The sequence below is a fragment of the Sinohyriopsis cumingii genome, chromosome 2 (genome assembly GCF_028554795.1).
Source record: "Sinohyriopsis cumingii isolate HCF-2022 chromosome 2, ASM2855479v2, whole genome shotgun sequence".
Classification (NCBI taxonomy): domain Eukaryota; kingdom Metazoa; phylum Mollusca; class Bivalvia; order Unionida; family Unionidae; genus Sinohyriopsis; species Sinohyriopsis cumingii.
This window is the reverse complement of record NC_142962.1, coordinates 121,695,501-121,709,659: the sequence shown is the minus strand read 5'-3', so window position 1 is coordinate 121,709,659 and position 14,159 is coordinate 121,695,501. Positions and strand designations below refer to the sequence as shown.

Sequence of the window (14,159 nt, the reverse complement as noted above, 5' to 3'; positions counted from 1 at the left end):
CTCTAGTAATAGTGCTGGGGTTGCAATATTTTTTAGAAATACTTTTGAATTTATAATTCATAGAGAAAGATGTGAAAGTCAAGAAAGTTTTATGATTTTAGATATTACAATTAATAGCAACAGTATAACCTTCGTGAATTTGTATGTGAATTCAACTGTAAGATTGCTTCAGGAGCCATTTTTTGCAGCTAAGATTTAAAAGGTTCTTCCATCAATAATCAGTGATACTCAAAGAAGGATATATGAATGGTAGATTTATTGGAGAAAATACCAGGCTATTATACCATATCGTGGACCAACTTGAGATTGAAAACAGATATGGTTTATTATTGTTAATAGACTTTGAAAAAGCCTTAAACTCAATTATCTGGATCTTGTGGAAGAATCTTTGCAATCTTTTAACTTTGGTGATTCCATTTGTAAGTGGTTTAAGCTGTTTTGTAATGACTCTAAAAGTTATAAATAATGGGCATATGTCATCTTATTTTTAGACTTGAAAGAGTGTGTCATCAAGAAGATCCCCTTGCACCTTATTTGTTTATCATTGGGGTTGAGATTTTAGCTATAACTTTGAAGCAGAATGTGGATGTACGGGGACTAATCTTTGATGCTAGTGAATATAAATTGGGTCAGTATGCCGATGACTCTTTTATTCTTTTTGATGGATCTCAACTTTCAAGCAACTATGAATATCTTGCAAGTTTTTTTTTCTTTTATTATCTGGGCTTAAATGTATCATAAAAAAAATAAAAGCTTTTTGGATTGGAAACAGGAAATTTTCTTGTGAAAGAATATGACCCGAAATGGGCCTAATTTGGTCAAATGGTGGAAATTAATTATATGAAGAAACTAACAAAGGAAAAATGAATACTGGTAAGCTGGAGTCAAAGACATCTGTCAATAGTTGGTAAAGTAATTGTTTTAAAAACTGTTGTTCTGCCCATATTCATACATCTTATTTTAGCACTTCCAAACCCATCAGCAAAAGTTGAAGTAGAACTAAGTCACACATTATTTAAGTTTGTATGGGGTGGAAAAGAAGAGAGAATAAAACGTGATATACTAGTTTCGCCAGAAAACAAGGGAGGACTAAATATGATGCACATATTTTCATTCGTTAGGTATATTAAGAAACGATGGGTAAAAAGATTGCTGGAAAAGGAAAATGGAATGTGGCAGAACTTAGTCAATACAACTATACTCAGAAATAAAAAGGATATTTGGAATTTAGGGAAAAGGAAATTAGAAGAATTTAGTAAGTTCATTAAAAACAGTTTTTGGAGAGATGTATTATTGGCAGTATCTAATTGGAAAGAGGAACCACAAAGTCCTAATGAGTATTTATCCATGAGTACTTTAAATTTTGTCCCCTCTAAAATGTTTTGTCAATACAAAAATCCTGGACAGAAGCAGATTTTGAAATTCTGAATGATTTAGTAGATGATCGTGGTAATTTAATACCTTTTGAAATAATAAAACAAAAATCTAGAAGCAATGATTTCTTTAAATACTTCTCCTTAACATCCAAAATTCCAAAAGCATGGAAAGACACCATAAAAAAAAACATTTAGTACAAAATAATCTTGATAAGCAGGAGGATATAATAATGAACTTGCAAAAACAAAATTCACTCAAGTTTGTTTACAAAGATCTTTTAAAAAAGCTAATGGCAACACACTGCTAAGCAAGAAACTTGGATGCAAGTATTTAATAAAATATAAATAGTGAGGAGTGGTCTGATATTTATAGCCGGGCGAAATTCTGTACCAAGGATACCAAGCTGATCTCTTTTAACTTTAAATTAATCCATAGAATAATCGCTACTAATGATTTTCTGAAAAGAATCAACATATTAGATGACAACAAATATGCTTTCTGTAAGAGTGAAAATGAAAGTATTGAGCATCTCTTTTATGACTGCAATATTACTTCACAGTTTTGGTACCATTTTATTGAAGTTTTTGCGCCTTTCTGCCCAAATATTGTACATCTGTCCAAAAAAGAAACATTCTTAGGAAGTGAACAAATGGACAGTTTGTGTAATTTCCTGCTTATTTTGGCAAAATATTATATTTATACTTGCAGATTCAATATGAAAAATACTTCTGTTTTTGCTTTTAAGCAGATAGTTGCAGTGCATAAGAACATTGAAAAATACACTGCTAGGGTAAATAAAAAAGATGACCAACTTCTTCAAAAATGGACCTCAGTAATGAACATGTAACTTGTATCTGACTTGATGGTAAACAGGAACAAAATACTGTAATATCACAAAGTCCATATCACCTAGATTGTGTGCCATATGCCTGTGTGCATGCTTGTGTGTGTGTATGTGTTTTCTTTTTCTGTAGATTATATTTATTATCCCTAGATTATCTGATAACTAGAAATGTTTGATTGTAAGGTGACCTTGGGATGGTCCTCCGACCCAGTGTTCATCGTATTGCTGGGTTAATAAAATATTTTTAACAAATAAATAAAATCACTTAGAAAATTGCCTGAGGTTTGTCCGTTTGAAAATCTATAAATCAACTGATTTTCTACTGACAAATAAACTAAAATCAGTGAAAAAATGATGAATTTTGACTAAATTTCATCAGAATGTCAGATTTTTCAAAGAAAATTAACATTAGTAATAAATATTCCAGAATCATTCTGCAGCGACAATAATTGTAATTCAATGCATTTTGTTGTAGAATAACAACAGAATTATAAAATAATTATGATGAAATTTTTTCTGTACAATATTATTTTTCTCTGCAATATTTAATAATGCATCTTTTTTATTATTAATCATCTATTAATTTCCTGGATAATGTCTAGGGAATTCCTTATATCAGTATTACTTAAGATGGTGATTACTAATAAAAAAACGCATTATAAAATATTGCAGAGAAAATAATATTGTGCAGAAAATATTTCATCATTATTATTTATGATTCACTTGCATATGAGATGGATGGAATAGATTGTGTTAATGATGATGTGTATCAAGACATATATATAATAATAATAATAATAATAATAATAATAATAATAGAGAAATATTCGATCTATCTGATATCACACCAAGTATGGGATTTCACGACTGTACAAATATAAAAGTCATTATTAGAAAAAGCAGTGGTGAAAACGAATTTTATTCATAATAATTTTTGCCAGATATTATTTCATGTAGAAAACAATCACATTGCAGAAATCATCACAATACGATCATATTGCCATGAAATTAAAACATATAAAATAGCTTAACAAGGATTAACTAATTTCTATGACAAGCAATACTGTACCAATGGTATCAACACACTCGCATTATGGCATTATAAAACAAACTCGTAAAAAATGTTTCAGATTGTTTAGTAGTAGGTAGAAAGGGGGTTTGTTTTGTATGAAACAAGCAACAGAACTACTTTCTGGTGCAGTAATCTCTACCTATTTGTTTAAAACAATTTTGATTACTATAAGAGGGTTATTAAGTTTTGAAGTAGAAGGGTTAAAAAGGCAAAAACAAGCTTGGATGGATGGAAACATATGGAACTGTGCTCATAACCCCCTTCCCTGCTACTACTATATTATATCTGGAAACACATTGTAATAATGAGTGAGAGCTGCCACATTCAGTTGTATTGACCTTTACCAGGTTGTAATAATGAGTGAGAGCTGTCACATTCAGTTCTATTGACCTGTACCAGGTTGTAATAATGAGTGAAAGCTGTCACATTCAGTTGTATTGACCTTTACTAGGTTGTAATAATGAGTGAGAGCTGTCACATTCAGTTGTATTGACCTTTACTAGGTTGTAATAATGAGTGAGAGCTGTCACATTCAGTTCTATTGACCCGTACCAGGTTGTAATAATGAGTGAGAGCTGTCACATTCAGTTGTATTGACCTTTACTAGGTTGTAATAATGAGTGAGAGCTGTCACATTCAGTTGTATTGACCTTTACCAGGTTGTAATAATGAGTGAGAGCTGTCACATTCAGTTGTATTGACCTTTACCAGGTTGTAATAATGAGTGAGAGCTGTCACATTCAGTTGTATTGACCTTTACCAGACTCACTTGATGTGGATCTTGCAGAGTCATAAAGAATGCTGTTAATGAGACTACATGCAAATAAGACTTAGTTATGGCTCCTGGTTGGCTGAAAAATTCTCCTTGAACCTAGGCTCTAGGTTTCTTTATTTAGTGTAGATTTTCTTAATCATTGAACAATATCTATTTATTTTGTTATTCTTTTGCTTTTTACAAATTCAACATTCTGAATAATTATTGTGTTCAAATTTTGTAATTTAACAGGGCATGATTGCATTGTAATCATCAAGATTTTTAAACATCATGCCATCAAAAATCATCAAATCTGTATATATGTCCCCTCATTTCAATTGTGAAATGGCCTATGTAAGGTTGCAAAATGTTCCATTGTTGACAGGACTAGGCAAAGTAAGAGAAAAACTGCTTGGTTATGAAATACTTGAGGGTCATAGGCTGTTTCATAACCATGTAGAGTTTACATTTACATTGCCCAGAGCCATTTCAGATCCAGGTAAGATTTGCACCTCAAAACCAGGTTGAGAAATGTCCATTGCTGTTTCTAAATGACACTGGACAATTTTGAAACAGCACTGGTGATAAAATGCTCCCTAACAAACACGGTATTAATTTTAGTTACAACAAAAGATGATGTTTCATTATTTCTCCTCCTGCTAATTATTATCCCAAACCTTGCAATTTAGCATCCAGGGTACTATGATATCCTACACCTTAGCATCCAGGATACTATGATATCCTACACCTTAGCATCCAGGATACTATGATATCCTACACTTTAGCATCCAGAGTATTATGATACCCTACACCTTAGCATCCAAGGTATTATGCTTTAGCATCCAAGGTACTATGATATCCTACACTTTAGAATCCAATATACTATGATATCCTACACTTTAGAATCCAGGGTACTGTGATATCCTACACTTTAGCATTCAAGGTATTATGCTTTAGCATCCAAGATACTATGATATCCTACACTTTAGAATCCAATATATTATGATATCCTACACTTTAGAATCCAGGGTACTATGATATCCTACACTTTAGCATTCAAGGTACTATGATATTCTACACTTTAGCATCCAGGGTACTATGATACCCTACACTTTAGCATCCAAGGTATTATACTTTAGCATCCAGGGTATTATAATAACCTACACTTTTGCATCCAGGGTATTATAATATCCTACATCTTAGCATCCAGGGTACTGTGATATCCTACACTTTAGTATTCAGGGTACTATGATATCTTACACTTTAGAATCCAGGGTACTATGATATCCTACACTTTAGTTTCCAGAATATTATGATATCCTACACTTTAGCATCCAGGGTTCTATGATATCCTACACTTTAGCATCCAGGGTACTATGATATCCTACACTTTAGAATCCAGAGTACATGTACTATGATATCCTACACTTTAGCATCTGAAGTACTATGATATCCTACACTTTAACATCCAGGATACTATGATATCCTAGACTGTAGCAACCAGGGTATTATGATATCATATGCTGTAGCATCCAAGGTATTTTAATACCTTACACTTTAGCATCCAGGTTACCTTGATATCATATGCTGTAGCAGTGTGTCCCCTAGGGGTGCAAGACTGAGAGTAAAAAATCTCCTTGGTGTCAAAACTGGGGTCAGACTGAGTAAAAAGCAAACTTTGGTATCAAAACTGGGGGTCAAATAAAATATTTGGGGGTCTCTGAAGCACAAATGAGGGTAAAGGGAACCAAAGCATCCAGGGTATCATGATACCCTACACCTTAGCATCCAGGGTACTATGATACCCTACAATTTAGCATCTGGAGTACTATGATATCCTACACTTTAGCATCGGGGGTACTATGATATCCTATACTATAGCATCCAGGGTGCTATGATACCCTACACTTTAGCAACCAGAGTATTATAATACCATACACATTAGCATCCAGGGTACTAATGATATCTTACACTGTAGCATCCAGGATACTATGATAATCCTACAATTTAGCATACACGGTATTATAATACCCTACTTTTTTGGCATGCAGGGTATTATAATACCATAGACTTTAGCATACAGGATATTACGATAGCCTAAATTTAGCATCCAGGGTATTATTATCATACAGGATATTATGATACCCTACACTTTAGCATCCAGGGTATTTTGGTACCCTACACTTTCACATCTGGGGTATTATGAAACCCTACGCTCTGCATCCTATGCGTTATGATACCTTACAGTTTAGAATAAGGGGTGTTATGATACCCTTATCCTTTCTACTCATCTCTTTGCTCAGAGTGGAAAATTACGAACTTGGTAGGTATCTTCTCTGTATGTCCTACTTTGTCTAAATGGTATAAAGGTTACATTCAATGGGTACAAACCAAATGGTCACTAAAATCTAGCCTTATTTGTGTTATTTTTTAACCAAACAATGCATTTACAGACATAATGATAACATATATCTGAAATTAATTTTGGGTTTTGACCATTAAGTTACAGAGGGTGAGTAGGTGATGGTGTGGGTGGGTGTGGGTGTAAGGGATAGTGTGGAATACATAATAAAAAGAATGGTGATTTACCATGGCAAGCAGTGTAAGTATTAAAATTATCATTTTTATTTAGGTATCATCATATAATCATTAGAATTATAGATCATATGATACAGTAAATTATGTTCCAGGCGGCGTGGAACCGATCTGACCCTCCCCCAGCAGGTGGCAGAAATGTTCCGTGTCTTTGTTCCTGTTTTCAACAATCAAGATAAAACAGTCATAACTCCACTTTTAGCCACAGGTCATCAGGTAAACTATCTTTATTGCATGATTCCAACAAACCTTTTCTTGTTTGTTTGCTTCTCGATAACTATAGATGGGGCATACAGTTTTACAATTGACTTAATGTCCACGTCTCAGCTTGACTAGCTTCTTTTATTGAGGACAGTCCTCAGGCATTTTGGTGAGGCATGTCTGTTCCTTTAAGACATCATTCTTTTTTGTTTGTTTGTTTTTAAATATAAAACAATTCTCATACAACCTTGAAAACTACCTGAATTTGAGTGAATGCCTCATCAACCTGAATTTTAAAAGGTTGATTTAATGGTTGAAAAGTCCTTGAATTTGTTGAAAACTCCTTGAATTTTCCCTTAAATCTTTGAATTTATCAGATGGAATTTAAAAGTTCAAACTGAAGAAAATGTATCTCTTTTTAAATACAGGTCATTAGTTATCTCCTTTTCCTAAATAATGAATAAATACAGTAAAATGTCAAATATCAAGACTCATTGGTGGACATAATTTACCTGGATAATTAGCCATTCAGATGTTAAAACTTAGGTAAAAATTAAAAGTAACTGGATTAAATGGTTCTGACGATATTATGTTTTTACTCTGTGTGTCTGTGTGTGTGTGTATATATATATATATATATATATATAAATGATGAAGAAAATATTAACAGTGAATACATATATAGACTATCTATGATGGAATTATAACATAAGTATGATGGATGGTCATTTTCTGCATGGTCTTGTTATGGAATGATAACATGGGTGTGATGGGTGATCATTTTATGCATGGTCTTATAATGGAAATGTTGATGTAATTGTGATGGATGGTCATTTTATACATGGTCTTGTAGTGGAATGATAACTTACTTGTGATGGGTGATCATTTTATGAATGGTCTTGTCATAGAATGATAACATAGGTGTGATGGGTGATCATTTTATGCATGGTCTCATGGTAGAATGATGACATAATTGTGATGAATGGTCATTTTATGCATGGTCTTATAGTGGAATGATAACATAAGAGTGATGAATGGTCATTTTATGCCTGGTCTTATAGTGGAATGATGACATATTTGTGATGAATGGTAATTAATTGTGATGGATGGTCATTTTATGCATCATCTTGTCATGGAATGATAACATAGGTGTGATGGGTGATCATTTTATGCATGGTCCAGTAGTGGAATGATGACATAAGTGTGATGGATGGTCCTTTTATGCATGATCTTGTCATGATAAATTTTACACTAGTTTTACATCCATTCTGTACTGTCTCTGTCATTTTTAATTGTTTTTTCCCTCCTAATAATCATATGTTTTGCCAGCTTTACATTTAGTAATGCTAAATTAGAGTTAGGCTGCCATTATCTTATACCCATGAATGGTGCTCTGGTGTGTATTGTGTGATGACACACATTCTTTTCTAATAACATCCATAGACCCCCAATCTACCAGCAAATTATGGCTTGCCAGATAAGGGTCTGTGTTGTTTACTTGATAAAATATTAAAGAGTACAAATAGCATAGACCTAGATCTGCTGGTTCATTATGTGACAGCAAATCAGCTTCTATGTTATTCATAGCTGGGGCATACACAACATGCCTGCCTGGAAACAACATGTCCTGCAAGCAAGACTTTTTAGTAATCTTATCGGAAAAAAGAAAGCAGAGTGAGCGAGATATTTCTTGACACCACAATATAAATCCATGACCAGTGTCCTGTATAAATGTTAAATAATTCTGCTTAATGCTCATAGAAATATATCATCATAGGGCAGGTTATGCAGTTGGCTGTCATAGACGTTAAGGTTATCAGAAATAAATAACCACCATTTGACAGATTACTTGATTAACTCACAATAACTAGGGTAATTTTGCATTAAGAGGTCCTTGAGCACTACCATGGGAGAGTCAAGTTAACTAATTTCCATAGGTAAAGTACTTGAAGAGGGGGGATAACCCAATTTATTTGAAGTTAGTTAATTGAAAGAGGAAACAAGAGTTCTGACACTTTGTTACCTTGAATAAGAATGTTTAAGACATCTTTATTAAATATTACTGGCTAGTTCATGATCAGTGGAAAGATTTATTTGAAGTTAGATTTCACTACATAGATAAAATGCAGAACATAATTAATTTGGTAGTTGGGAATAGTGTGTGGAAGTGAGATTAATTTTTTTGGGCAAAATTTCAAAATGCAGGTCTGATTCAGTAAAAGGTGAGCCATAGGTTAAGTGAGCAAAGCCCAGGAAAACTAAATTTCACCTTGCAAATCTCAGCAGAAAGGGGAGCATTTTTATACTTTTCATTTAATGTAAACACCATATCGACATTAGCCATTCTGGATTAATGTACATGGCATCCATCAACATAGCAACAGTTCTTTGCATCAGAGCAAACACAGAAAGAGTATTCTCAGTGCTTGGAAAAATTGAACAAGATGAGATGGAAAGTTTGAATAGTACCATCCTATCTCTAATGGGTATAAAGATGAACAGAAATGAACTTGAATCACCTTCATATCTTCCAATGAAATACTGAAAGCAGCTAAGCCAGAAAGTTCAAATTAATACTGTATTTTACTGTCCAACAGATTTTAAAGACAGAAACTTTGCGTATTTTTATTTATTTTTATTTGTGGTTGCGTGTATGTGAGTGTCTGTTTATTGATGATACATGACAATGCAAAATATGACTGCTTCAGTGGCCTAGTGGTTAGAGCATCCATCATGGATGTAGGAGGTCATGTGTTTGAACCTGGGCTGAGTCATACAAATGATTTACAAAAATCATACTAACAGCTGCCTCACTAGGTGCTCAGCATTAAGAGGTTAGTGTTAGCACTAGTCGGCCTGGTGTCAGGATAATGTGACTGGGTGGGACATCATGCAACATGTCTATGGCATGATGCCCCGTGCCCCGGTGCTAGACATCACTATGAACTGTCACACTGCAAACATCATAGTGATATGACAAAATTGTTAAAGCTATGTTAAAAATCCAAATCACACACACACACACAGACACACACACACACACAATTCTAAATGTACATGTACCAGCTATTTTTTAAGTGTATTGAATATTTCAAAGAAAATATATATTTTATTTCTCTTTTTTGAATATCTGGTCATTTTTTTAAGAATTGTACAAATATAGATCTTTGATTGTACAATATTGCTTATTTGGGTCACATGTACATACCTCACTGGGATGACACAACACACGTTTTGAGTCTCAAAAACCCTAACACTGTCAGGAATGTTGGCAGTTATAACACAGATAAAGACAGCAGGGATGATAATGACAGCAGATAAACACATCAGGGATTATAGTGACACAGATAAATACAGTGGGGATTATTATGTCATAAATACAGTGTGGATTATAATGACACATAAATACAGTGGGGATTATAATGACACAGACAAATACAGCAGGGATCACAACGACATAGATAATGACAGATAAATACAGTGGGGATTATAATGACATAAATACAGTGGGGATTATAATGACACAGATAAATACAGCAGGGACCACAATGACATAAATAATGACAGATAAATACAGTGGGGATTATAATGACAGATAAATATAGTGGGGATCATAATGACACAGATAAATACAATGGGGATTATAATGGCACAGATAAATACAGCAAGGATTATTATGATACAGATAAATACAATGGGATTATAATGACACAGATAAATACAATGGGGATTATAATGACACAGATAAATACAATGGGGATTATAATGGCACAGATAAATACAGCAAGGGTTATTATGATACAGATAAATACAATGGGATTATAATGACACAGATAAATACAACAGGGAATTATAATGATACAGATAAATACAGTGGGGATTATAAAGACATGGATAAATACAGTATGGATTTTAATGACAGATAAATAGAGTGGGAATTATAATGACACAGATAAATACACTGGGGATTATAAGAACACAGATAAATACAGTGGGGATTATAATGGCATAAATACAGTGGGGATTGTAATGACACTGATAAATACAGTGTAGATTATAATGACACAGATAAAACATTGGGGATTATAAAGACACAGATAAATACATGGGGAATATAGTGACACAGATAAATACAGGGATTATAATGGAATATAAACACAACAGGGATCAAAATGACAGATAAATACAGTGGGGATTATAATGACACAGATTAATACAACAGGGATTATAATGACACAGATAAATACCACAGGATGATACTGACACAGAAAAATAGAGCAGGGATTATAATGGCACACACACACACACACACATATATATAATAGGAATCATAATGACAGATAAATACAATGTGATTATAATGACACAGATGAATACAGTGGGATTATAATGACAGATAAATACAGAGGGATTATACTGACACAGATAAATAGAGCAGGGATTATAATGGCACACACACACACACATATATATGTATAGTAGGAATCATAATGACAGATAAATACAGTGGGATTATAATGACACAGATAAATACAGTGGGATTATATTGACACAGATAAATACAGTGGGATTATAATGACACAGATAAATACAGTGGGATTATATTGACACAAATAAATACAGTGAGATTATAATGACACAGATAAATACAGTGGGATTATATTGACACAGATAAATACAGTGGGATTATAATGACACAGATAAATATAGCAAGGATCATACATGTCATGTTTTGCTGTATGCAGATGTTTGCCAAGTACACGGGAAGGGTTTGATTGTTATTATTCTTACATAATCATTTTTAAAAATGAATTTATAACTTTTTAATTATCAGTCAAAAATATTCCCTACAAAAAGGATCTTGCAAGAAAGATGATTTTTTAAACTCAATTTACTCATTTGATTTCTGATGTTTGAATACAGATCATGTGACATACTAGTAACTTAATCTTACAATCCATCTGGAACTACTCATATCATTTAGGGACAATCACTGACCCATGCACATTGTAACCTGTAAAATTGCCCACATTTTCCATAAGTCTCCTTGAAAATTAGTACTTTTCTTGGAACTTATTAATATGAATGTCTGAAATCTTGTTCCCATGTAACTTATTGGTTAAGTTAGCCTCAGAAATGAATCTTGCATATGCTTTATTAAAAAGTACAGCTGTATTGTGTGAGATAGTGTACCTCCAAAGTGAAGAGTTCCCTACATAGACAAAAGGAGTTCATTCTTTTTATATGTACATGCATGTGGTGGGGATATTACTTATGCTGTTGTCAGGTTGTGCTTAATCTGATGAGCTATAAATTCATAAAATTTGCCCAAAACAAAAGTTTCTTATGTGCACAATGCACATTTTGGATCAAACACAGTTGACTAATTCTTACTGATTTAAAACTTAGCTAAAATTAGTGTTGTTTTAGTTGATCTCTTGCATTGGGCTGTAAATCTCCTGCATTTGCACTTGAAATAATGTCATACATATTCATGTGCATGCCATTACTTGGGATTATATCTTCAACATTAGAAGCAAAAGCATCAGGGTGAAGCACTGTACTATCTGGGCTATCTCATTTATTTTACAGGGGTATAGCAAAGTAAAAATGCTTCAGACTATGGTAAATGGTGCTGCAAGCTGGATGGAAGGGGGACTTCCTCTGCGATGTCTGAAAATTGTTATATATGACAACATCAGTTTGGATTTGAATAAGGAATTTGAGAGGCTGAAAATACAGTGGGAAGCCAGAAGTATAAGGGTATGCAAATATAGTTATCCCTCATTATAAAGTCCCTCAAGATACCATAATCCCTTATTTGATGATGGTACAGTAATTGATCCAGTTAGACTGCTTAAATGTTTGATTTTTGTTTGCTTAATTTTAGTCCTTGGTTAATGAGAACCATTTACATGAAATCCCTCAAAACTAAAAATCATTGAGACCCAAAACAAATTTTTAGAGCTTTTAGTTTACTGAGGTTTTGCAAAAATGAAAAACATTCTTTTGTAAAGCATTTATGTCATGAGAGAGATATGTTATAGGGCCTAAGATTAAAATGTTTTGCTCTTTGCTTGGCTAAACCCTTACCACATATAGTCAGTCACTTTCAAAAATTTTTTTAAACATAAATCTGACATTTTGCATTGAAATTTGTTATGGTATTTAGAGTTGAAAGTTATGGTTTACAGGGAAAAAAACTATGACATTAAAGAAGGAAAAACTTGGGACTCCAAAAACTTTACTCATGAGTAGATTTTGAGATAATAAGGTTTCAATTTTGAGGAGTTTCACTGTATAACGTTTCATTATACTGAATACTGTAGTAGCGCCTTTCTGATGTCACTGCGCTATGGGGAATTAGTCACAAGCAAGAGGGTTTCTTCTTTTTCTACCTTTAATGATGTATGTTGCCCCTAGTTCTTCATGCTGACTCCCTGCACTATGTTTGACCTGGTTATTTAAACAATCCTAGCGGACTTCAGAGAAAACATTCCCTGAAGACCTATTCTAAACTAATATTCTGGTCTGATTGTGTTAGGTGCAGACCCTTTATCTAACTCTAATCTACATATCAAAATGCACAGAATCTAAATTTTGTAATCCAAAATAAAGCCATATATGTACTCTCCATACACACTCTTTTCCCACTGATGCTGTGTGTTAGAATTTATAAAAATATTATTTTGAATATGAAATTACTTGTAAACTTTATCCTTTTGAGCAAATTACTTCAAAATTAAACTAAAACTACTCAACTCTATTTTAAGCACCTTATACCTACTAAAAGAGATTCAAATTTCCCTTCAAATGGTCACTAATTTTAATGTTTAAGCATTATGGCAAACTTGCTATAATTGATTTTAATTAGCTTTACAAACACATCTTCCAACTGTTCTACTGACTCCTTTGTTTCAATTTCTCTGGACTGTAACTTGACACCATAGCATTTGAATAGCTGCTGGTAACCTAGTATTGACCCCAAATCTCTGCCTCTAAATCTAACTGTGACTGTAGAGTTACTCCTCTATCATAGACATACTGTTATTAAATTTATATAGAGAATTTAGAAAATTTATACACAAATATATCTTTCCTTCTAAAACTAATATAAATACCATAGCACCTGAAATAACTAAATTTAGCCCTATAATAATACCCTAAGCTGGTATTTCTTTGCACAATTATGACAAAGACTTGCTGAAATATATCTGAGTATAATGTTGCGTCACTTACAATAAGGGTCACAAGTTTAGTTTTCATGAATAGCGTTGTAAAGAGGGAGCCAATTACAGATAAGCTCTCAGCTCATG

The 14,159-nt window shown here is 33.2% G+C and overlaps 1 protein-coding gene across 1 annotated transcript in view; it reads left to right on the top strand.

The window, feature by feature from the left end:
- LOC149805720 (uncharacterized) overlaps positions 1-14,159 on the top strand; it is a 73,182-nt gene that overhangs the window by 25,717 nt on the left and 33,306 nt on the right. Inside the window, exons 4-5 of the mRNA XM_089934672.1 lie at positions 6,738-6,858; positions 12,436-12,606. Of these exons, the coding sequence (XP_089790798.1) occupies positions 6,738-6,858; positions 12,436-12,606 (292 nt within the window). The remainder of the gene's footprint in view (positions 1-6,737; positions 6,859-12,435; positions 12,607-14,159) is intronic.